Source organism: Somniosus microcephalus, chromosome 8, assembly GCF_052327205.1.
Source record: "Somniosus microcephalus isolate GS21.2 chromosome 8, FLI_Smic_1.0, whole genome shotgun sequence".
Taxonomy (NCBI): Eukaryota; Metazoa; Chordata; class Chondrichthyes; order Squaliformes; family Somniosidae; genus Somniosus; species Somniosus microcephalus.
The window spans coordinates 34,511,111-34,535,951 of record NC_140994.1 but is presented as its reverse complement, the minus strand read 5'-3'; the positions used below and the strand labels follow the sequence as shown (position 1 = coordinate 34,535,951).

The following is a 24,841-nucleotide window of genomic DNA, read 5'->3' as shown; positions in this document are numbered from 1 at the left end:
GGTCGGAGGGGGTCGAGATGTCCAGTGTGCAGGTGAGTAATGGGTGCTTGTGTGCAGAGGTGTGTGTAAAGTGTTTTACTTAACTTTACTTCTTCCTGCAGGCTTCCTTCCTTCAGGTCTCGGGAGTCCCTCAGCTCACCGCCACAGAAAGCAGAATGGCCGCTGAACTGTCAAAAGCTGCAGCCTTCTGCTTTCTGGTCAGGAAGGCTTTCTAATTGAGTCTTGAGTAAAGACACAACTTAGAAGACAGATTGTCAGTGTTTGACAGCTTCACAGAGCTGTCAAACAATGACATTTCATCTGTCAAAAGCTCTTGACAGATGAAACGGCACTCGCTGACTTGGGCGGGTTTAACAAGGTCAATCAAGGGAAAATAGCGTGGGTTGGCCACAAGTCGATGGAGGCGGGACTAAAATCCAACAAGTGGGAGTCCCGCCTCCAAAAGCTCCCCATTGACAAAATCCAGCCCATAATAGAGTTATACAGCACAGAAAGAGGCCCTTTGGCCCATTGTGTCCACGCCGGCCATCAAGCCCCGTCTATTCTAATCCCATTTTCTAGCACTTGGTCCATAGCCTTGTATGCTATGTTGTTTCAAGTGCTCATCTAAATGCTTCTTGAATGTTGTGAGGGTTCCTGCCTCTACCACCCCTTCAGGCAGTGAGTTCCAGATTCCAACCACCCTCTGGGTGAAAAAGTTTTTCCTCAAATCCCCTCTAAACCTCCTGCCCCTTACCTTGAAACTATGCCCCCTGGTTACTGACCCCTCTAAGGGGAAATGTTCCTTTCTATCTACCCTATCTATGCCCCACATAATTTTGTACACCTGAATCAGGTCCCCCCTCAGCCTTCTCTGCTCTAAGGAAAACAACCCCAGCCTGTCCAGTCTCTCTTCATAGCTGAAGCGCTCCAGCCCAGGTAACATCCTGGTGAATCTCCTCTGCACCCTCTCCAATGCAATCACATCCTTCCTATAGTGTGGCGACCAGAACTGCACACAGCATTCCAGCTGTGGCCTAACTAGTGTTTTGTACAGCTCCATCATAACCTGCCTGCTCTTATATTCTATGCCTTGGCTAATGAAGGCAAGTATCCCACATGCCTTTTTAACCACCTTATCTACCTGTCTTGCTGCCTTCAGGGATCTATGTACATGCACACCAAGGTTTCTCTGATCCTCTGTCCTTCCTAGGGTCCTACCATTCATTGTGTATTCCCTTGCCTTGTTAGTCCTCCCAAAATGCATCACCTCACACTTTTCAGGGTTAAATTCCATTTGCCACTGCTCTGCCCATCTAACCAACCCGTCCATATCGTCCTGTAGCCTGAGGCTTCCCTCCTTGCTATTTAGCACTCCACCAATTTTCGTGTCATCTGCGAACTTACTGATCATACCTCCTACATTCATATCTAAATGATTAATGTACACTACAAACAGCAAAGGACCCAGCACCGATTCCTGCGGTACACCACTGGACACAGGCTTCCAGTCATAAAAACAACCTTTGACCATCACCCTCTGCCTCCTGCCACTAAGCCAATTTTGGATCCAATGTGCCAAATTGCCCTGGATCCCATGGGCTCTTACCTTCTTGACCAGTCTCCCATGCGGGACTTTGTCAAAAGCCTTACTGAAGCCCATGTAGACTACATCAACTGCACTACCCTCATCCACACACCTAGTCACCCCCTCGAAAGTGTTGTTCAATCTTTTGTGTGCCATGAATTTTGCCGGTATGTTAATTTTGAAGATAGCTTTAAGAAAACTTTTCTTTAAGATAAATGAACTCTACTTTAAGTTCTATAAAAAAAGACATGTATAATTGTTATAAAAACTTTGTGAGACATACAAATGTAACTTTAGAAGGCAATAGTACCTTGAATGTGTTTGAGCGCATGTAGGTAGAAGGGATTGACAATTACAAAGCAGAAGGCAGCACAGGATAATGAAATAAAAACAGAAAATGCCGGAAATACTCAGATATTTCAGATTTCCAGCATCCGCAGTATTTTACTTTTGTAGCAGGATAATGATCTGCTTGTGCAATCATGAGGTGACACTTACTTCTAGCGACAATGGCAATTTGCTTGAGATTTTCCCGATGAAGGGTTGAGTTGCCTGTGTCGTACTTGGCTTGAGCTGTAATGGTGAAGTTTGTTTCCAGCTCTTTTACCACGATTTCCCAGAGCTCGTCAATTTTGTCCCATGTAGATTCGCTGGCAGTCCCTCCAAACAGGGCAACGTACCTCCAGCCAAAGAACTGCAGCGTTTTGGCAAGGACATCTCCTACCCTCTGGAGTGGAGATAGCAGTTTCACGTAAGTGTCATATACAAGGAAATTATCTAACGTAGGTGTCTGGCCCACAAATCCAAAGATGGGGATGTTCCATTGAGAGGCTAGCAGACCTGTAACCTAAACAGCAAGACTCAAGAGTAGTCAGTGCACAGCAGATATATCGGTCTAGTGAAAGAACAGCAAAAGTAAGGTTTAATTTTATACCATCTTTCATTCAGCTTTCTCACTTCAGTTGTATATGGCATCGTCATCTCTTCATTTCTCTGTCATTACTTTAAATTTTCTCCATTGTATTCACCTTTTGTGTCACTTTCTCTCACCAGTCTCTTTCTTTTAGCCTTTCCTCATTGATTTCTATCTTCTTCATCCTTTATGGAGCCTGGTTTCACCTCACTTTTCATCCTCTTCCTCTTTATTGCCTTCTAAAACGGTTTTACTTTTAGCTTTCATAGTTTCCCTTCATTCATTATTCATCTGTTCAGTGCCCTTTCTGTTTCAAGTACCTTTCTCTTTAAACTGCCTTTTCACATCTCCCCATTCTTCACCTTTCATACTTTCAAATAATTAAAAAAGCACATTGATAGCTGATGTTTCTGAATGCAGTATCATCCACCAGACAAAAATGGTATTTCAAGTTGAGAATCTACATAAAGCGATACTACCATAATCAGAACAACCAGAGATGTACAGAATTCTGCAAAATTGGTAACTGACCTACTCAGAACATTTCAATTAGATTGACTTTAGCCTTTTCAAGATCGCAATATCATTTGATCCAAATGTTAAAAATTGCAAGTTTAATTTGTTCCATTTTTCCCCTCAAATCCAAGATGTTGTATTGTTTCTGTAGATTTTCCCCCCTGAAATAACAACTTCAATTATGTGCATTTTGCAGTAGATTACATGTAACACACATTAAGCTATTGAAATGTGAAATCCTCTACACAAATCTCTTACCTCTGCCACCTCAGGACAGGCTGGCCCAAAGAGAGCTGAAACATTGTATTTCTGGACCTGGTTGATGAATGCGTTTATGGATACCTTGGGGTCACAGTCACTGTCGGCATACACAAAATCCAGCGTGTAATTAAGCATGAGAACGGGGTCTGAATTTACTTTCTCAATGGCAAGCTGGATGGCAGATCCCAGTCTCATGGCACTGAAGGGGAAGGAGATGTTCCTGGGAACCTGAAGTCCCAAGAAAAGTTTAGAACTCCTAACACAGTTACCAGGAGAAAGCAAATGGGAAAAGAAAAAGGCAAGTAAAAGAGCTGGTTTTGCAACCATAACATGATGCTCACAGTAATGATACAGATCAAGCTCTTTGCGATGAAATTTGGATTGTTTCCGTGTCATCTTCCAACTGTTGAGTGTTTAAGCTGGTGTGGTCAGTACCTCTGGCAGTAATAATACCGCAGATCAGTGTCGTATTTATACCTAATGCACCAGGTGAATGTGTTAATCCCCAAGTGCCTTTGGCAGGACAAGTATTATTCTGTATTTAATTAGCAGAACTCTTAATTTCCTGGCTCTCACGTCATGATTTTAATTTAAGTGTTAGGTTCAGGCTAAACCACACAAGCTCCAGAAGTTGCACCTGGGTTCCACAAGCTGTTTTTTCCTGCTCATATTTCTGAAATTCTGGCTGTTCTTATCATTGGGAACAGTTCAATTTGATGAGACTTAACCAGTTATAGGCACTTCTTGCAGAGGTATCAACAGTGTGACCTGCATTTTGTTTTAAGGGAAATTATCAGGGTGAGTTCAGTTGGCTTCTAGTCATGATGATACCCCTCTTATTGTCCTCAAATTGTGTGCCTCCAAACTTACTACTTCCCAGTATCTTCTCCTCCCAGTTCACCTTTCCTTCTCCTTGGAAAATTGCTCATGTTCATTTTATCTTTATCAGAGGCAATTCCTCTTCCCCTCAAATTACCACCCTATTGGCCTAACTTTTTAAAGCTATGAAAGATGATGTTAACTTTGAAATTATCTAGCGCTTTGAAAATCTTGGCCTAATCTGTGATGTGCAGTACAATTTTCAGTATAAATGTTCCATTGGCGATCCTCTCGCCTATGCTACGCACTCAAACTAAACATCTTGACGATTCACTTGTCATCACCTTGGACATCACCAAAGTGTTTGACAGGGTCTGGCACTGTGTAATTCTAAACCGCTTACTAGAGTGTAATAATTGATGAATTATCAACAAAATGGCCTGTTTCAACAGTAGACTTGCTATTTAGGTTACAACTAGGAGAGCAGTCTTGTTTTAGCATCCAGGCAAATAGTAAAAGCAAATTTGTCTTGTGGTCTAGATTGACAGGAACAACAAACTTGTTTTAGGGTTAAAGCTAACAAGAGCAACAGAATGTTTCAATCACTTATTCTAAAGTCAACAATTTCTTAAAGTTTAATTGTGCAAAATATTTAAGTGTTAGTACGAAGTAAAATTAGACCATTTTGGATGGGTACAGATAATTCTATAAAAGAAAGGAGGATTCAACAAACACACACTTTCATTCAGTATATTTTAATTATTTATTATGGGCCTCAATCACCTCTCTCTGATAGTCATGTCTCCAATGGATATTTATATCAATTGTGCTCTGGTTCTTTCATATACAATTTATCTGAAATGTTAACCTTCTTTTGGTCAATTGCACCCAGAATTAGCAATCTGAAAATCCTAATCCCATTCATACTGAGGCTGATGAAAGAGATATTGTACCTCAAATCATTTGATTATGATATGATCTTCATGCTTGAAAAATATAAATAGCTAAATTATAAATTATACATTTTTACCTTCTCAGCTCTAGTGATATACTCAAAAGAAACCAATGATTTTTCATGTCTCATTCCAAAGGCAGTAATGGACTATAAAAAGCTGTCCTAAAAAAATTTTCAAAATGTATTTCAATTAGTCTCCTTTCTGTATTTTCTGTAATTATATTAATAATTGTTAGGTACTTCATTGGCTGTAAAGCACTTTGGGACATCCTGAGGTCATGAAAGGTGCTACATAAATACAAATCTTTCTTTCTTTTTAGGCTGCAGTTATACCCCACTGAGCTGTAGATTGTGAAGTGCAGATACCAAGACCTGAGTTATATTGCAGCTGTTGTACCCTGCCCATCAGGAAAGAGGTCTACCTAGTCTCTGTTCCTTTGGCAGCTATTCTTTTGATACTAGGAGAGAGACAGCAGCAGCGGCCACTTTCTCATAACTTTAAAAAGACTCGGTGGGAAGTTTATAAAGTGCCCAGGATATCCAGCAGACTACTTGACCAATTTTAAATCTAGCTTCACACAGCACTGAAGTTGTACTGCACATAATACTGTCAGATGACTTCCCGGAGGTGGTTTCACACCACCTGGGTTCCTCGGTCATATCTAGAATCAAATCTGCAACTCACTTTCATGTTAATGCATACTCAAAACTTCCTTGCATCACCGCAAATGTGGCAGTATAATTGCAGGCTTAGAGAATCTGAAGATCCTTGATGTATCGCTGAACTTGTTTAGATCTCCAGTTCAACTTACGTCACGGCTAGATCTGTTTCTCTGCTTTGATGCAGATGAAACTTGGTGAGCTACCTGGGGTTCACAGAATCACAGAATCACAGAAACCCCACAGTGCAGATAGAGGCCATTTCGGCCCATCGAGCCTGCACCGACACATATCCCACCCTATCCCCGTAACCCCACGTATTTAATCCCCCTAACACTAAGGGTCAATTTATCATAGCCAATCAACCTAACCCGCACATCTTTGGACTGTGGGAGGAAACCGGAGCACCCGGAGGAAACCCACGCAAACACGGGGAGAATGTGCAAACTCCACACAGACAGTCACCCGAGGCCGGATTCGAACCCGGGTCCCTGGCTATTCAAAAGTTACTTACATCAATCATTTTTAAGTGACTTAAATCATGAAGAATATAAACATGGATTTTATTTTCAAGTATTCCCTAATACAGGAAACTCTCGATTTACTGGCACCCAAACAACCGGAAATCTCGGTTAACCGGCAAAATTCAGGAGTAGGTTCAGTTAAGTTTTTCTTCATATTAGTGGCCGTTCCTGGATCTGTGGCTGTGTAATCGGGGGTTTCTGCACTTGTTGCTAAGCAACAGGGATGCTTGGTCTGTGGCCGGGGTTCCTGCAGCTGTTGCTAAGCAACAGGGAAGCCTGGATTTGTTGCTGTGTACGGAGCTCTCGTACCTTTTAACTATAACTCTCTGTAATCCAGACTTTTTGATAAACCGGCACCATGCTGGTCCCGTCGGTGCCGGATAAAAAAGAGTTTCCTGTACTGAGGTGTTGCAGGCATCCTGGTGGTATCATTTATACATTGTATAGATAATCATTTGGTGTTATTCTGAAACTTTGATGAACAAATGCCTACCTTCCACATGTTATGATGCCTTTAGGTCCTTCTCAGTGGCAGTCATAGAAACATAGAAGATAGGAGCAGGAGTAGGCCATTCGGCCCTTCGAGCCTGCTCCGCCATTCAACGAGATCATGGCTGATCATCCAAACCCTAGCACCCGGTCCCTACACCGACAGCCATCCCACCCAAGCCCTATCCCTGTAACCCTGTAACCCTACGTATTTAATCCCGCCGAACACTAAGGGCCAATTTTTTATCATGGCCAATCAACCTAACCCGCACATCTTTGGACTGTGGGAGGAAACCGGAGCACCCGGAGAAAACCCACGCAAACACGGGGAGAATGTGCAAACTCCACACAGACAGTCACCCGAGACCGGATTTGAACCCGGGTCCCTGGCGCTGTGAGGCAACAGTGCTAACCAATATGCCACCGTGCTGCCCTCCAGAGTCTCTTCATACATTTCTAATTCCAGTTTACTATTTTGAGCTTGTCACTTCACCAGTAAATTTTGGTCTTGGCCAAAATGTCTGACATTCTATTGCTCTGTGTTTCTCAGTGGAACTGTGACAACCCCACGAAGTGTATGATACTTCCCTATAATACTGGGGAGCACAGTTTCACAGTTCACACTCTTGAGCAATGTGGACATCATTTTCAACTTAAGTAATTATCAAAATAACACCCATAGTCACTTGTTTACCAATAAAGATCATTTCTATTTCCAGATCATTGTTTACAAGTTCAGCCGAAAGTCATCTGCACCATCAGGCTTTAAGTTGGTTGTTTTATTTGTAATTCTAATTGGCGTACATTATCTTAAAACATATTATTTTGCAAACTTCATATTAAATGGACTATACAGCACAAACAGAGTAAAGGAACAAACCAGTTATACCCATTAACCAATCATAGAATTATATTTCTGTCTTTTTCATTACCTCTGGACTTGACTATTCCAACGCACTTCTGGCTGGCCTCCCATGTTCCACCCCATGTAAACTTGAGGTCACCCAAACTCGGCTGCCCGTGTCCTAACTCACACCAATACAATAGCAAAATACTGCAGATGCTGGATGTTGTGTTTGTACCGCTATACACAACTACATAAAATAATAAAGCAGCAGAGACTGAGTGTAACTTCAAGTGATCTTTACTGGGTAACTGGAACTTCGGCACTGACTATACAAATCGATATGCATCTGTTATATACGCTCGCAACTGAGGATGTACATCCGCAAAATAAAGTAGTCCCTTCAATGTTGTATACATTACACTTCCTCCCCCTTTAGTCTAATAGTATATTAACGCAAAATTTCTATAATTAACATACAGAGCCTGTCTTTACAGTAACCTTTTTGTTTTCTTAAAAGTAACAAAATTCAAATTCCAACATAACATTTTATTTTGTCAACAGCCCTTTTACAAGTCAAGTCTCTGGGGAGGCCTCCTCTGCCTCTCTGGGTAACGTCTCTCCAGACTCTTTTGCTTTGGGGAATGAGACTGTACAGGTACAGGTGCATCAGGTGAGCTATCAGCACAGGTAGAGCTCTCAGCTGTGGATGAGGCTGGTGCTGATGCTGATGAATTAGGAGTGCCTGTTTCCATATCAGGAGAGTCTGGGCGAGGTATAAGGGTGTTTTTCACCTGAACATCCAGAATTTGGTCCACATGACGTCTCAAAACGTTCTCTCCCACATCCACAGTATACATCAGTGGTCCCTCTCTTGTGGATATTGTCCCTGGTTGCCACTTTTCCGTCCAGAAATTGCGAGCAAGAACTGACTGTCCCACACTGAAGCTTCTTGTTGGCTTAGCATTCAAATGTTTGAACTGTTTGTTCTCTACATCACGACGTACATTCGGTTTAAGAAGGTTCATGCGAGATCTCAGGTTCCTGTTCAGAAACATCATCGCTGGAGTCTGATTAGTGGCTGCGTGTACTGCATTCCGATAAGCAAAGAGGAAATTGTCTATCTTGTGTTGCAGTGGTAGATTCTCACTGTACATTGCTTTGATGGCCTTCTTGAAAGTCTGTACGAATCTTTCTGCCAAGCCATTTGTAGCTGGATGGTACGGGGCAGATGTGTAGTGCTTGATTCCATTTTTCCTCATGAAATCTTGGAATTCGTCAGAGACAAATTGTCGTCCATTGTCTGTGCAGATTTGTTCTGGTAGGCCATTTCTAGCAAACATGGTCCTCAGAACTGAAATGGTCTTTTCAGATGTGGTTAATTTCATTTTAATGACCTTGGGCCATTTGGAATGTGCATCGACTGCAATCAAGAACATGGAGTCCATGAACAGTCCAGCAAAGTCGATGTGCACACGTTGCCATGGTGATGAGGGCCATTCCCATGGATGGAGAGGGGCTTGTGGTGGTGCTTTCTGGACCTTTTGACATCCTGAGCAGCTCTTTGTCAAGTCCTCGATCTGTTTGTCAATTCCCGGCCACCACACATAACAACGGGCAAGGCTTTTCATCTTTACCGTACCTAAGTGGCCTTCATGCAGTTCATCTAGCACTCGGTTACGAAGCTTGGGAGGAATCACAACTCGTGAGCCACACATCAGTGTTCCCCGACACACTGATAACTGCTCCCTCCTAGCTGAGAATGCTGGAAACAATGAGTCACCGTGCGCTGGCCATCCCTTCACAGTGATGTCATAAACTTTTGACAATGTAGGGTCATTGCGTGTTTCTCTTTCAATGAGGGAGTTTGTCACTGGTAGCTGCTCAACTATTGTTGTGTGAAATACCTCTGCTGAGTCAACTGTTGTAGTTCTCTCTGAGGTCGGCAGTGGTAAACGTGACAAACCATCGGCGTTGCCATGTTGCTTGGTCCCCTTGTATTCAATGCCATACAGGTGAGCCCCTAGGAAGAGTGACCATCACTGTAGCCGTTGTGCCGTCATCACTGGAACGCCCTTCCTTGGGTTGAAGATTGAAACGAGAGGCTGGTGGTCAGTTAACAGTGTAAACTGTTGCCCATACAAGTAGTGGTTGAATTTCTTGACTCCCCACACAAGGCTGAGGGCCTCTCGGTCAATCTGTGCATAATTGCGTTCAGCTGTAGTCAATGATCTTGAGGCAAAGGCTATTGGTCTTTCTGAGCCGTCTGGGAACTTATGTGACAACACGGCACCAATGCCATGGGGTGAAGCATCACATGCCAGTCGAATAGGTAAGGATGGGTCAAAGTGAGCTAGCACCTCTTCTGAAGTTATGAGTCTTTTACTCTCTTGAAAAGCTTGTTCACAGCCGTCACTCCACTTCCATTGTGACCCTGTCTGTAGCAGTGCATTTAGTGGATGTAACACCGGATAGGTTGGGCAAGAACTTGTGATAGTAGTTCACCAGTCCAAGATATGATCTCAACTGAGACACATTTTCAGGTGTTGGTGCATTAATCACAGCTTCAATCTTGTCTGGAGACTTGTGTAAACCGTCCTTGTCAATCACATGTCCACAGTATGAGATTTCCTTTTTGAAAAACTCACACTTGTCTCAGTTCGCTCGGAGCCCATACTTCCGTAACCTGATGAGCACCTGTTCAAGGTTGGAAAGGTGGTCGTTGTCATTCTTGCCAGTAATGATGATGTCATCAAGATAACACTGAGTACCTGGGATCCCCTGCAAGACTTGGTCCATTGCCCTTTGCCAGATTGCAGGAGCTGATGCTATTCCGAATACCAGCCGATTGTACTGGTAAAGGCCTTTGTGCGTATTTATTGTCAGGTACTTCTTTGATGCATCATCAGTTTCCATTTGGAGATAGGCCTGGGCCAAGTCAATCTTTGTGAAGCGTTCCCCTCTTGACAGGGAAGCAAAGATGGCCTCAATGCGAGGCAATGGGTACTGTACTGTGTGGAGGACTGGGTTAACAGTCACTTTAAAGTCTCCACAGATGTGCACTTTTCCTGGCTTTCCTGGTTTTGTGCTGGAGGTTTTCTTCATCACTGGAACTATAGGTGTGGCCCATTCACTCCAATCCACCTTGGACAGGACCCCTAATTGCTCCAAGTTCTCCAGCTCTGCTTCTACTGAAGGGCGAATTGCATAAGGCACTGGTCTGGCTTTGTGGAACTTTGGATTTGCATTCTCCTCAATCTTAATTTTTGCTTTCATGCCCTTAAGTGTTGCTATTCCCTTCTTGAACACTTCCTCAGAGTCAGAGAGTATTTGTGACAGTCTCACAGGAGTGGCGTTGCTGTCCTCCTTTGCTGACACAGTGCTTGGATGGTGTGCCAATCCAACTGTATTTTCCTGAGCCATTCGCGTCCCAGTAATGGTGGTCCTCCATTTTTCAATACATAGAGGTTCAATTGCGGTATTTTTTTTTCTTTGTATGTCACTGTCACTTTTATTTTACCTTTGGGGCACACTCTTTGTCCTGTGTATGTCTTTAACAGTACTTTAGTTGGCCTTAGCGGTATGTGTGAAAACAGTCGTTTGTAGTCATGTACAGAGATCACTGTTAAAGCTGAGCCTGTGTCCAACTCCATTTTCAGCCTAACTCCTGCCACTTCTGGAGTAACCCATATTATTCTGTGATCCCCTGTCTCTTTCACACTGTGTAGTTTTAGACAAGCCAGATCCTCTTCCTCTGAGTCTGTGTCACTTTTTTCTTTATCTGAATTGTCTCCAGTCACGTGGTGTACCTTCTTGTATCTATCTTTGAAAGGTTTCTTGTTTTCAGTCACTTGATGTACCTTTTTGTTACTCTGTATTGTGTCAGTTTTCGGCTTCTTATTTGCTTTGCAGACTCTTTCAATGTGCCCTCGTCTGCCACATTGTCTGCAGTCTTTATCTTTAAACCAACAGTCAGTGGTCATGTGACATTTTGCCACAGCGATAGCACTTCTTTTCTTGTTTCAGTAACATTTTATTAGTTGAATATTCCAGGGATTTTTGTTGAATTTCTAAAGCACCACGTGCTGCTGCTTCCATTGATATTGCGATATTCAGAGCCTTCTCCAATGTGAGGTCTTTTTCAGACAGGAGCCTCTTTTGTGTGCTTTCACTTTGCATGCCACACACAAATCTGTCCCTCAATGCGTCTGATAAGCCCACTCCAAATTGGCAATGTTCTGATAATTTGCGCAACTTTGCCAAATATTCAGAAATGCTTTCATTTTTGCTCTGGTTCCGTTTATGGAATTTAAATCTTTCGGCTATGAGCAGTGGTTTAGGGCTTAAATGATCTTGGAGTGTGTCCACTATTTGTTTGAATGTTTTGTTTGCTGGCTTTTCAGGGGTTAATAAACTACGTAGCAGCCCGTATGTTTTTGCACCCATAACACTCAGCAAAACAGTGACTTTCTTTTCTACCTCCACTCCGTTAGCCTCACAGTACAACTCCACTCTTTCAGTGTAAGTTGCCCAGTCTTCAATGATGCTATCAAATGCTGCAATCGTGCCAATCATCGCCATTTTTTTTTCCAAACCCGTTTTTCTTTCTTTACTAGTTAGCTAGCGTCATGCAAGTCCTGTGCACTTTTCACTTGACTTACGTATCCCCTGCCTAGCTTAGCAAACGTGCTCCATTTTCTCTACCTTCTCGCTCCTTTCTTCCAAGTTTCGGTGTCCTCTGGCTGCAATGCCAGAATAGGAAGACGTAGGTTCATAATTCTCGTCGCCAATTTGTTGTGTTTGTACCGCTATACACAACTACATAAAATAATAAAGCAGCAGAGACTGAGAGTAACTTCAAGTGATCTTTACTGGGTAACTGGAACTTCGGCACTGACTATACAAATCGATACGCGTCTGTTATATATGCTCGCAACTAAGGATATACATCCGCAAGACAAAGTAGTCCCTTCAATGTTGTATACATTACACTGGAAATCTGAAATAACAACAGAAAATGCTGGAAATACTCAGCAGGCCAGGCAGCATCCGTGGAGAGAGAAACAGAGTTAACGTTTCAGGTCTGGGACCCTTCGTCAGAACTGGAAAAAGCTGGAGATTAAGCAGGTGCAGAGACGGGGAGTGGGGGTTAGAGGGGAGGAAGGAATTGAAAGAACATGTAAGAACATGCTTATGTAACAGGCAGGAAAGATAAAATGTTGCAAATGGGAATGGCAAAATAATACAGCATGAAAACCAAGTCCCGGTCACCCATAACCCCTGTGCTCACTGACCTCCATTGGCTCCCGGTAAAGCAAAGCCTTGATTTTAAAATTCTCACCCTTGTTTTCAAATCCCTCCATGGCCTCGCCCCTCCCTATCTCTGTAATCTCCTCCAGCCCCACAACCCCCCGAGATATCTGCGCTCCTCAAATTCTGCCCTCTTGAGCATCCCTGATTTTAATCGCTCAATCATTGGTGGCTGTGCCTTCAACTGCCTAGGCCCTAAGCTCTGGAATTCCCTTCCTAAACCTCAGCCTCTCTACCTCTCTTTCCTCCTTTAAGACGCTCCATAAAACCTACCTCTTTGACCAAGCTTTTGGTCGTCTGCCCTAGTTTCCCCTTGTGTGGCTCAGTGTCAAATTTTGTTTTATAACACTCCTGTGAAGTGCCTTGGGACATTTTACTACGTTAAAGGTGCTATATAAATACAGGATTTTGTTGTTGTTAGACCTATGCAATATATTATTATATATGGCATCATGATTAAGTACAGCGTACTTTTGAAAAGATTGCATTGAGAAGTAGCATTGCATGTAGCTTTCCAATTACATACATAACTAAGTGTTAGATATAACTTTAATTTTGCTATCCTGGCAAAACCTGCACTAGCAATGTCTCGCTGCTAGCACAAAGCTAGCAAAAGTGAATTAAATTGACTGGATGCAATTTTGCTGGGTCAGGTGATCTGAATAATTTGCACAAGCTCCCAGCACAGCCTTGGCCAGCAGCTAGCTTATTGGAGAATGTGGAAAATCTGGTTAGCCACTCAAATTTAAAGAGATGTGTCCCCACTTAATGGTAAGTGGCTGCATAGAGGGAAATAGTGTTCCAGTTTCTTCATAAAGGTTGAAAGTGAATTTTAAATATTTGCTAAATTTACCAAAGGGTGAAGGAAGTACTAGACAAAAATGAAGAAAAAGGGAATCTAATGTGGATGCACAAACTGAATCTGTGGGCAAGTGAGGAGATTTGATAGAGTAGTTCAAACTTATGAGGGGTTTTAATACAGTAGATAGGGAGAAACTGGTTCCAGTGGCAAAAGGGTCAGTAACCAGAGGACACTGATTTGGGGAGATTGGCAAAAGAACCAGAGGTGACGTGAGGAACCATTTTTTTTTTTACACAGCGATTTGTTGTGATCTGGAATGCACTGCTTGGAAGCAAATTCAATAGTAACATTCAAAAGAGAATTGGATAAATACTTGAAGGAAAAATATTACAGGGCTACGGGGAAAGAGCAGGGGAGTGGGCCTAATTGGACAGCCCTACCAAAGAGCTAGCATAGGAATGATGGGCCAAATGGCCTCCTTCTGTGCGGTATCATTCTATGATGGAGCAGTACAGTACCTGACTCTCATGTGACAGCTGGAAAAGTGGGTGTGATGCGGCACGAGATTGGCGCAAAGAGTGCGGCTCTGTTTGGCTCCCCCCCCCCCGAGGACAGCAGTACACCGCGACTGTCAGCTGGTGGCAGCCTGTCTTAATGGTTTGTACAGCAGATGGGTGCCATCTACAATGCAATGGGCTCTTAGTAACCCTGACAATTACAAAAATTGTGTACCCTGTTGAACTCCTTTGCTCAAGGAAAGTGATGAACATGTTGCTTCTTGCAAACAAGGCATTCGTCACTTGTATCTGTGTATTTGGCAGATGTCAGTCAAAAATGGTAGCTGAGAAGGATCCAGTGGTGTAAAATCTGAATGCAGTAATGATCTTCATGATTAATGGAAGGGTTGAACCTGTGACACACATTATCTGCCGGTCAGCCTCCATGAGATGGCGTAGATATGTGGGAGCCCCCTTTGTGAAGTGGAGGTGCCAAAGACAGATCCTTTTTGGCATGACGTGGAAGAGATGTCTGGGCAAGTAAATACTGGCTCTAGGGTTGGGACATGTGTGCATAATCAGTGAGGAACAGTCGCACCTGCTTTTTCTTATTCCTTCAAGAAGTGCTTTTCCCTCTTCCAAATCGAGAAGCCCCATTGGAACCCTTAAAGGAATTCCCTCTTGCCCCCTTTGCTTATTGCAAATGAAACAACAGCAGAGAGCAAGACAGTTGTAGAAAAGGAGTTGGAAATAAAAGTCCTGTAATGCAAAAGGAAAACTCTAAATAACAACAAAAATGAATGCACCAAAGAAAATACAGATAAAGCCGTATAATGAAACAAAAAATCTCTAACTTTCAGACAACAATGAAAAGTTATATGCATCTTTAAGAAGCCAACTTCTACAGGCCAGACCGTCCACGGACACCTGCACCTGCTTTATACGAATGAGCAGTGCCACCAGCGAGGAGGTGGCAAGAAGTTCACTAAATCCAGCATTGCATTTATATTTAAATAATTTTTTATAGCTTTAATGAGACTTGCACTGGTCATCAGCACTGCCTCCAAAAACACCAACATATAGTTATTGCAAAATAGGGCACAATGAGAGCCATCTCCACTCCGCCTCCATTTTGCAGCCCATGTTTACCCCTAGCAAGTTTTGGTGCTACCAGCAGAGTGCCACAAACTCAGCGCTACAAAATCTAATGGAAGTATCCAATGACAGTATTGTCCCTCTACAATTTTCACTGGTAACACAACCAAAACTTTACCAAAACATGTAAAGTGCACCTTTTGGTTCTAGTTTAAGTGCTTACTGTCACTTAGGCCTCGATTTCCCCTACCTCGGCGGGTCCAGTGCGGCTGGGGTCGGCGGTGGGGTGCGACCTCGCTGCTGGCTCCAGCCCGCTGTCCAAAGTGATCTTACGCTGATTGGGCTTGTTAAGCCCGCCCAGCGCATTTCCCGGCCAATTGACGGAAGCAGGTCTGATGATGTCACTTGATGACACGTCATCAGCCGGTTTTCTTAAAGGGACCATGCGCAAATTGATTTTGACAGTTGTGCTGTCAGTGTTCTACAGCACTGAAGTTCTGCAAACACTGACAAGCACTGCACAGGGGTGCACGGCTGCACCCAGGCTCTCTCATGACTCCTTCCATATGCTTATGGAGGGAGTCACAGCACGCAGGGAGGTTCTCTTCCCTTCCCATGGGCGGAAGAGGCCTCCCCCGGAGATCAGTGTAGCCTGGTTGCACATTGCACAGGAGGACAGAAAGCAGTGATGTCATTAAGAGGACCAGGCTGCAGTGGCGCAAACCTTTCAATGATCTCAGTAGATCACGAAACGTTACTGCAAAGTCACACTCAACCTCATCCTGCTGTGCCACTCATCACATCCCCATCACTCTGCCTTCTCTATCCTCCTCCTGCACATCCTTACTCACATCAACTTACCTTGCACCTCCACCCATCCCTCTCTATCTACATTATCACTTCTCCATCTCACGAGCCACCCCTCACACTCACCCTCATCCTAGTGCAATCATACCAACTAAGAACACACAAGGGTAGGCACTTGTCTGTTTTAGCCAATGTTCTTGTGAAGTTTCTGTTAATGTGCTGTCAAACATTGAAATCTTTATTTTCAACACTGTGGTTGGGTGCTGATGCCCTGTATCCTGTGCAGCATCAGTTGATTGCAGAGAAGGTTGGTGTTGTTGTTGGTGTTGTTGCTGGTGTGCCTGGTGCTGCTGGTGTTGGGGCCGATCGTGGTGGGATTCTGAGGAACAAGATGAGATAGTTTCAAGGGCACCGATGCTGATGGAAAATGCTAGTTGAAGTTGAGATGACAGACGTGATCTGTCAATGGTGAGAGAGGTTGTTCCAATGAGGTGACACTGGATACAGAGTTTGCTCCAAACACCTGCAAGCTGCATAAAGCTCAATCTGTCTTCCAAATGCAGTAAGCAACAGCTTCTGACCTTGGAAAGTGAACAGCAATGAAATGGGAGCATTTATAGAGCATTTGAAGCTGTCAAGTTAAGAAATGATCCTATGCTGACACAACTCCCGACCTGCTTACCTGACGTGATCCCCGAGCAGTGGGGAAGCCGTGGGCGAACTCTTAAAATCTAAAGGTGGGTCTAAAATAGTTTAAGTGCCTGTTAACAAGCTCTTAATAATCTAAATTCCCTCCTCGTGGCTTGATGTTGGGTCTGTTCAGCGATGACAGACCTGACATCTGGGAAACTAGCGTGGAGGTGGGTTGACAACGGGTTCCTTACCCACTATCAAAAAAAAAATTTCCCCACCTGACCCGCCACCAAACACGCCCGCTGACTCCCTGAAAAATTCTCCCCTTAGTTTCTAAGAGGCACCTACATTACTACTTTGTTTTGTCTGTCCTTTTGACCTTTGGCAGCATTGATTGTGCATATTACAAGTTGTCTTTTACTTTGTACTTATAGGTCTACTATGACCCTTTATCTTATCTTTTCTGGTAGAGCTCTGAATCTTAGCTGGTAAAGATCATAAAAGTTAGGAGACTTGCGTAGGTTAATAGAAGCATTTTAATAGTTAGTAACTGATTAACAGTAGACTTTCATTCAATGTCTCCACTCATTACAAGCCCAAAAGTGCAAAGAGCAGACCTTTGGAAAAACGTGTATTATCAGAAGCAAAGTACAATCTCATTAAGAAAATAGTAATGACAGTGTAGGTTAAATCTAACTAAATTACATTTACCGATTTTGTAACACTTATTTCTTGTTGCTTTTCTTGAGAAGGGTGCAGTTAATAATGAATGTTTACCTAATGACTTCTTAAATGTTCGAAATGCATGTTGTAATGAATCGATCGGTTTTCATTTATTAACAAATGATGGTTATGCTCCAATGCCAGTCTTGACTTAATCAATACAGTTCTTCAACCAAAATTAAACAGTGAAACAGTCGTTGTACGTAAATGTGTTAATGGTTTATTTCTTTAAATTCACAATTTAACTGGTTATTTGTAGTTAATTCTTCTTCTTTTCCTCCAAAACAGCAGTAGCATTGGGAATGGTTTATACTATGGCTGAACAAAAAGCCAAATTTAGGATCCAAAATGATGCAAATCAAGCAAGCTCCAACTAATTTGCCAAATAGTCAAATATGGCAAGATTTGGAGACTTGATTCAGATGTATTTGATTGTTTAAATATATAGCAGGCAAAAAAACAGTATCTATCTGTAAGTGGAATATAATTTGACCTATCCCACTAAAAGTATTTCTGCCATCACGTCAGAATACAGGGTGTGGGAGAAACTCCTCCCATTGATAGCAAAAAAAATTAGCATGAGTACAAAATGAGAAATTCCTATTTACTGATGGCCTGCACTCATATTCCCTGGCAATCTATATCTAATACCTCAACCATCTGATACCCTGGCATTTTACATCTGATTCCGTCTAATGATGCATCTACATCCATATTACTGCACGGTATACAGAGGAATCCTCCCCCTTTCCTGGCCCCTGACAGCTGGCAGTGTGTGTCTAATTCTCTAACAGTTGGTGAATTTCTTGTAGCTTCGCAGTGGGTGCATATTCTTATTTTCCAGCAATGTAGTGAGGGGTGATTCCCTGCTCCCTTACCATTTATAAGGTAGCAGTGATTTCTGTCTTGTAACCAGGAAACAAAAGTTGGACATTTCTGAATTCTCTGGGTAGCTCTTAAAGGTTATTACAAAGTTATTAGCCTGTATGGGGGTTCCTTCCCCTCAGTGACTGAATAGGGTAGTGTAAGAATACGGTTATCATTTCGTGACTGGACATACATAAGCTCTTGAGGAGTAACCATTAGCTTGAGATAAAAGTTGAGTGACTAGTCATTCCATTGGATTTTTATTTAGATAATTTCTGTCTATTTTCAATCTATCGTAAAAAGCTATGCAGATTTACTGTTTAAGATACCCACAAAACAAAGCCAAGTTACAGTAATTAATTTTGGGGACCTACGTGTGACTTCATCTGTTGAAATTATCCATACAGTCCAAAATTAAAAGTGGTCTTTGAACTCCAAAGGTTCATTCAAAGCAATCTTATTGTACTTACCAGTGAAATGGTTTCAAACTCCAGAATCTCTGGGAGACCAGATTTCCTGTGATAACAGTGCATCTAAGTATCAAAAAGTAAGGTTGCCTGACATTACACAGTACCTTGGTAAAATTCCACATTTTTTAAATTCAGGTTTTTTTTAATAAAGAAACCAAAGAACTGTATTTATATAGCGCCTTTCATGACCTCAGGACATCCCAAAATGCTTTACAGCCAATGAATTATTTTTGAAGTGCTGTCACTGTTGTAATGTAGGAAACGAGGCAGCCAATTTGAGCACAGCAAGCTCCCACAAACAGTAATGAGATAAATGATCAGATCATCTGATTTTTAGGTGTTGGGGGACAAATATTAGCCAGGAGACTGGGGAGAACTGCACTGCTCTTCTTCGACTAGCACCATGGGATCTTTCACATCCACCTGAGAGGACAGATGGGGCCTCACTTTAACGTCTCATCCAAAAGACGGCACCTCCGACAGTGCAGTACTCCCTCAGTACTACACTGAAGTAAGGACAAAGATATCATTCCATTTGTTCAATGAGCATCAGTTGCAAGGAAGGATAAAAAGTAGAAAAATACAACGTTCCAAAAAGCATAGGCTAAATACACCAGTACAGTGGGTCAAGTGCATTATTGGCTGGCTAAGCAGGCCCTCCAAGTGCATGAGTAGGGCTTAACATTGAGAACAAAAAGTAAAAGAAAAAGCTTTACAATCATGACTATGCAAGGACTTATCCAAGAAATAACTAATAACTTAGTTAATAATGATCAACAGAACATTGGCATTGACTTGAAAGGCTGGAGGTTGATCTGACCCCATCAGTAACCAGCTCACAGTTGACCTCTGTTAGATTATCATTTGTGTGTATCATTGGTGTATCAACCTGTATGAAAAAGTCAAAATTAGGTCACTTCAGGGGTGGAGGGGTGAGTGATTTCTTTTGGGCATCACAAAATGACTAGATGGAGCTTTTTAGGACAAGCTGTTCAGTTTTAGCAGTGAAATGCTCCAATTTGGGACATTTCCAGAGAAAGCAGGTCAGTGTACCTAGGCCAGACCTGGGCCTCCGAAGCCAGACACCACTGAGATTAAAATTAACAGCAGAGAAGGCGAAGTAAATCAGGAAGTAGTGATAATTGACATTGAGCTTAGGTTTATTTTTAAGCATGTAGACTGTAAGAAGAAGGGAAAATTAAGTTAGGAGATAATGGGTAATTCCTTGACCCACGCTCCCAGTGGGAGCCAAGCTTGCAGTGAGTGTGGGTCAGAGATGGAGCTACAACATTGCAGAATCTACTAAAACCTTTAGATCTCTTTTGACTTCACAATTAGCTATTTCAGCACTAGTCATAGAGTACTTAAGTCTCCCATTTTTTCCTCCAATTTGTAGTACTTTTCCGTATTAAAGTTGATCTGTCATTATTTTGCCCACTTGTATATTTTGTCCAACTGCTTTTGTAGTTACTGAGCTATCTCCTCAGAATCCCTGCCATTCTCAGTTTGGTCTGATCTACAGATTTGACCATTTGTATAGAGTTCCTAAATCCAAGTTGTTACTGTAAATGAAGTTTAGAAATGGCCATGCACTGACTTGCACAGGAATGGGGCTCTGGCTTTGGCTTCCTGATAATTCAAATATTTATGTCTCTAGAATTAAATATAAAGGCAAAACTGAAACTGCTAAAGCCTCAAAGACTCACCCCATTGTTTATTACATTTCTCATGCTAAAATAATTTAAGTAATCAAATGTTGAATTTCAATCTGTTGGTCAACCGGACAGATTAATAATTCAAAATCAATCAACTATACTGAAGCCAGCCTGGCTGAAAGAGTTAAAGGTGAATGAAACTGATTAAGATTAATTTATCTCTTGAGACTGTTATTGCTACAATCAGGATTGTTTGAGCTAAGTGAACCTTTGAACGCATCTCAGCAGAGGTTCAAAGATTACCTGGACGCAACAGCCTTTTTTATCAGAAGTTGGCTACTAGCCATGGGTTGCAGAAGTGACATTCCAGTATGGAAGAAGTGTGTCTTGAACAAGTGCTGTGTGAGCAGTAAGTAGCTGTATGTCTATATATACATATATAAACTTTAAACCCAGACTACTGCTTGGATTACCAGTCACAAAGTGCCTCCAGCAATAAAGGTAGGATGTTCAGCCTCAATGTTTGTGTTCCATTATTTCAACTCACAGTTATTAACTGCTGAACTAATAGGTACGTAAAATTGCTTCATTCCTTAATGATTTAGCGCAGTGTAACTATCTTTATACAAACAATACTTTAATTCTGACATTTTGAGTCCATTACTTATGATAAGAAGGTGACAAGGCACCGGAATTTAAGAAGTTCTCTTCTGTTTTTTCCTCACCATTTAGATGTGCAGATTTATATAACTAACCAATACACATACTTGATATATAAACATTATACTTTATTTTTTCTAAGCTGGGTGAGCCTTTTTCTGTAACTGTAGTTTTTCAGTTCAAACAAATCTATTTCTAATTTTCAGATCCTTTGTTCTACTTTTTAAATTAATTCATAAAATTGGAATGATGTTGACTTTTACACACAATCGTCTTAAACACTGAAATCTATTCATAACAGCAAATATCAGCAGTTGTGCTAAATATACTTTCGTGCCATTCTATTTCTGGAGTTCTATATTTTGGGAGGCCAGCATTAATTTCATTCATTGTGCTGATTCATGAAGAGAATACAGTTACTGGTATTGGATTCCAGGGATTAAACAGGTGATGCCCGAACATAATTAGCAATCCCAACAACTGAGCAAATTACCTCACAGATGAATGGAAAGAATATAACTAGCGTAATTGATGACAATACTCCTTGTAGGACCTAGAGGAAGGCCTCTGTCAAAAGGGAACTATGCTCTCCAGGTTAAACGAGTTCATTTTGTTAACTATTTTTCCTTCCCAAACTCATTTCCCAAGCTAATTTAGTAAAGTAATATATGTCACTGCACTAAGGTTGAAACTATTGTCAGGCATTAACAGACCACTGTTTGTTTTATCATTAAATGCATTACTTCATTCCATTGCTATTTGCTGTTGGTGACTATTTTTATTGGTTTTGGTTTACAGCCTAGATTTTTTCTGTACAATGTGTTTAGCTATAAAACATATTTTATATCAACACGTGATGTGTATTAAACCCTTAGGGGGAGAAATTCCCCAAGCGGGCCATATGGGGCGCTAAGTCAAAAATGTTTGAAAAGTTAGCGCCAGGCAGAAGATCGGGACGATACCCGGTGGCGCTGCCGCTAACCTCCCGCGGAATTTCACAGGAGGTGCGGTTATCGCTTCGGGTGGGGGGGCGGAAAGCCATTTGCGCCTCGTTAGCACCTCCCGCCAGCGGCACAATCGAGGGGAATTTCACCCCCTTAGAGTGCTATAGGTACATTAAACTGGTAAGTAGGTTACTTCATATGTTTTGCTAACAAAATATAATTATTGCAGCTTTAATTTAGTTGCTCATTGGTTGTGATGGATATCAGTATTGGCAGAACAAATTTCTTATCAGGTGAAGTCACTTCCGTCTATATGCTGCCGAGGACAATAGCTGGGTTGCAAGCTGCTGTTCACTCTGCACGTCTTGAAATCTTAAACTGTGAGAGTGAAGCTCAAATACTTTGTTATTTTTGTTGAGAAACCTCGGTGAATGGCCAAGGCCCATAGGGCAGAACATCATCAAGGTTGAGAGGAGCAAGAGAGAAGACAAAGTAAATCGGAGTGGTGACTACTTGATGTCAAGTAAACCTGGGATTTAAAAAAAAATGGAGGCTGTAGAAAGAAGGAAAGCCTGAGGGAGGTAAAAATTTCCAAAGTTTGAAGAAACTGTGAATCTGAAGAACTGAAAGAAATAGGATTTTTATTGCCCCACTGAAAAGCATGGAGAGATCAAGGTGCAGTGATTCAGCTGTAAGAGGAATGAAGGGTGTGTACTAAAGGTGTGTAACCTGAAGGAATTAATGAATGTACAATAGAGTTCACTGTATAAGAGTACTACCTTTAAAAGATAAATTGAGGAGGGAATTAATAGAGAGGGAACAGAGTGGAGAGGACAGAGATAATCTTTGTATCTCTGCTAAATAAGGTTTAAAGATTCATCTAGATCAAAAAGATCAAACAATAACATCATACATATCTACATAACAGAGTATTGTTGGTATCGGACAAAAGGTTAAACACGGCACCGTTCCCAGACAGATCACCTATCTAACTCCTGAGTTATACAATCAGTTTTGTATTGATGCTCATGTCAAATCCTCATATTGATACAAAAGCAAGAGTATAACTGTGTTAAAATTAATAATGTATCCACCAATGTGTTTTATAGTACAAGGTGCAAAAGAAGAACACCTAAAAGATTAATGTTTTTGTGCAGTAGTACAGCAGTACACTTCCAGTAACACCTATTTTTCCTTCAGCTTGAAGGTATCCACCTTTTTATTCCTAGTAATGTATCAGTCTAGATTGCTATTTGAATACTGTACAACTGTTGTGCCATATCACACAGTTTCACAATGAATGTCAATAAAGTTAATTACATTTTCTGCCAACAAGATATTCCTATTTAGCTTGGCAATTTGTGATTATTGGGCGGAAAATCTGAACATTGATGAAACACAATAATGTTTGGTAATCTCAGGTCAACTTTTGCAGTAAGTGCATAGTGCCCGATCTCTCCACTACAATAAGAGATAGACAACTGATTTAGCTTTAAATAATAACCAAGTGCTTTAAACCCCTATTACAGACCTAAGTTTATGCAATCAAAAACTGTAGCATGGTTGAAGATAAACCAATTTTGATTTATTTGAACTCAGCTTTATTTCTGTTGACAGTATTTTGAGTTTGCTCTTAATATATTTGCTGTTGTTGGCTCTTTCAGAATTTTAAATGTATTACAAAATGCATATCTTTATGGTGAATCAGTTAGCCAATCAGAACCCAGAGCTTTTATCTAACCAATAAGACCATTGCTTCATATACAGTGGATGTCAAATAAAACAAAGACTTCAAACAGTTGAATAATAAAACAGATAGTTTGCAAAGATTTGAATAAACAGGCCAATAAATCATTGGCCCAGATTTTGCGTTCCCCATGACAGCGTACACTCAGCGTACGCCATCGTAAGCCTTGTAAAAGGCCCCACAAGCTCCAGGATTCCGCATGCGCGGAAATCTGGAACTTGCGACCTGTCAAGGTTCATCCGCTGTCAAGGTTCATCCGCACCAACCCAAAAATCACTTTCGCTTACGCAGAGTTGGGCTATTTGTCCAACTACTGCCCAGCAAATGCCCACAAAACCCTTACGCCGGGTAAAATCAGTTTCTCCTGTAAGTGGTCTAATAATTTTACTTTCATAGTTGTCTCACACCTGACCTATATTTACTTGTCCAATAGTGTAACTGAGGGATGTAAAAATAGCACCCCTTTATGTCTGGATCAGATATTCGTGTCTTTCACACATGCATTTCTTCAATTTCTCTGAAGGCAGACTGAGCTAACATGTTAAGCTGCTTTAGTTCACCTCAGGTGAATATACATAACTATAGCTATGATTGTTCTTACTTATTTCAATCAATATAACTTGACTTTCCATAATAAAATAAAATAATGAACACACTGCATTACCCCACATCAGTGGGTCATTTTACTCAAATTAAACTGTAAAACTCCCAAGGCAGAACCTCCTTTTCCTGAAGTCTCCTGTCTTTTTAAACTTGACTTGATACATTATGCTTTTAAAAATCTGACATTTCAAATGATTATTTTGTATTAAAATCCTTTCCGTAGAAATTTTTTCAAAAAGACCCTAAAATGTGGCAAATCTATTTCGCATTATTTTGGAGCGGAGTAACTTGCTTCCCTCTCTTTTTTCTTTACTTTCTCCCACCCTTGTGTTTTTCACTAAATGCCTACCAAGGCAGCAGCTACGTGACTTCCTCCTACATCTCTCCAATTGAAATGATAAGAAGTGCAAGAGATGAGTCTAGGTTGACCCACTCTTCAGTATACCCTCTTTCTCTATGAAAAAGTGCCTTGGTTTCTGG

General features: G+C 41.6%; 2 protein-coding genes across 6 annotated transcripts in view; one reads left to right on the top strand and one right to left on the bottom strand.

The window, feature by feature from the left end:
* Positions 1 to 24,841, bottom strand: part of LOC147113437 (guanylate cyclase 2G-like) — a 38,684-nt gene that overhangs the window by 10,112 nt on the left and 3,731 nt on the right. Inside the window, exon 2 of the mRNA XM_085994515.1 lies at positions 2,066 to 2,294. Coding sequence (XP_085850641.1) covers positions 2,066 to 2,294 — 229 coding nt within the window. The remainder of the gene's footprint in view (positions 1 to 2,065; positions 2,295 to 24,841) is intronic.
* Positions 20,762 to 24,841, top strand: part of acsl5 (acyl-CoA synthetase long chain family member 5) — a 40,706-nt gene continuing 36,626 nt past the window's right edge. The window contains exon 1 of one of the 5 annotated variants that reach the window (XM_085994512.1): positions 20,762 to 20,816. The gene's annotated coding sequence lies outside the window, so the exon portion shown is untranslated. The other 4 variants (XM_085994510.1, XM_085994511.1, XM_085994514.1 and 1 more) reach the window with 4 other exon arrangements.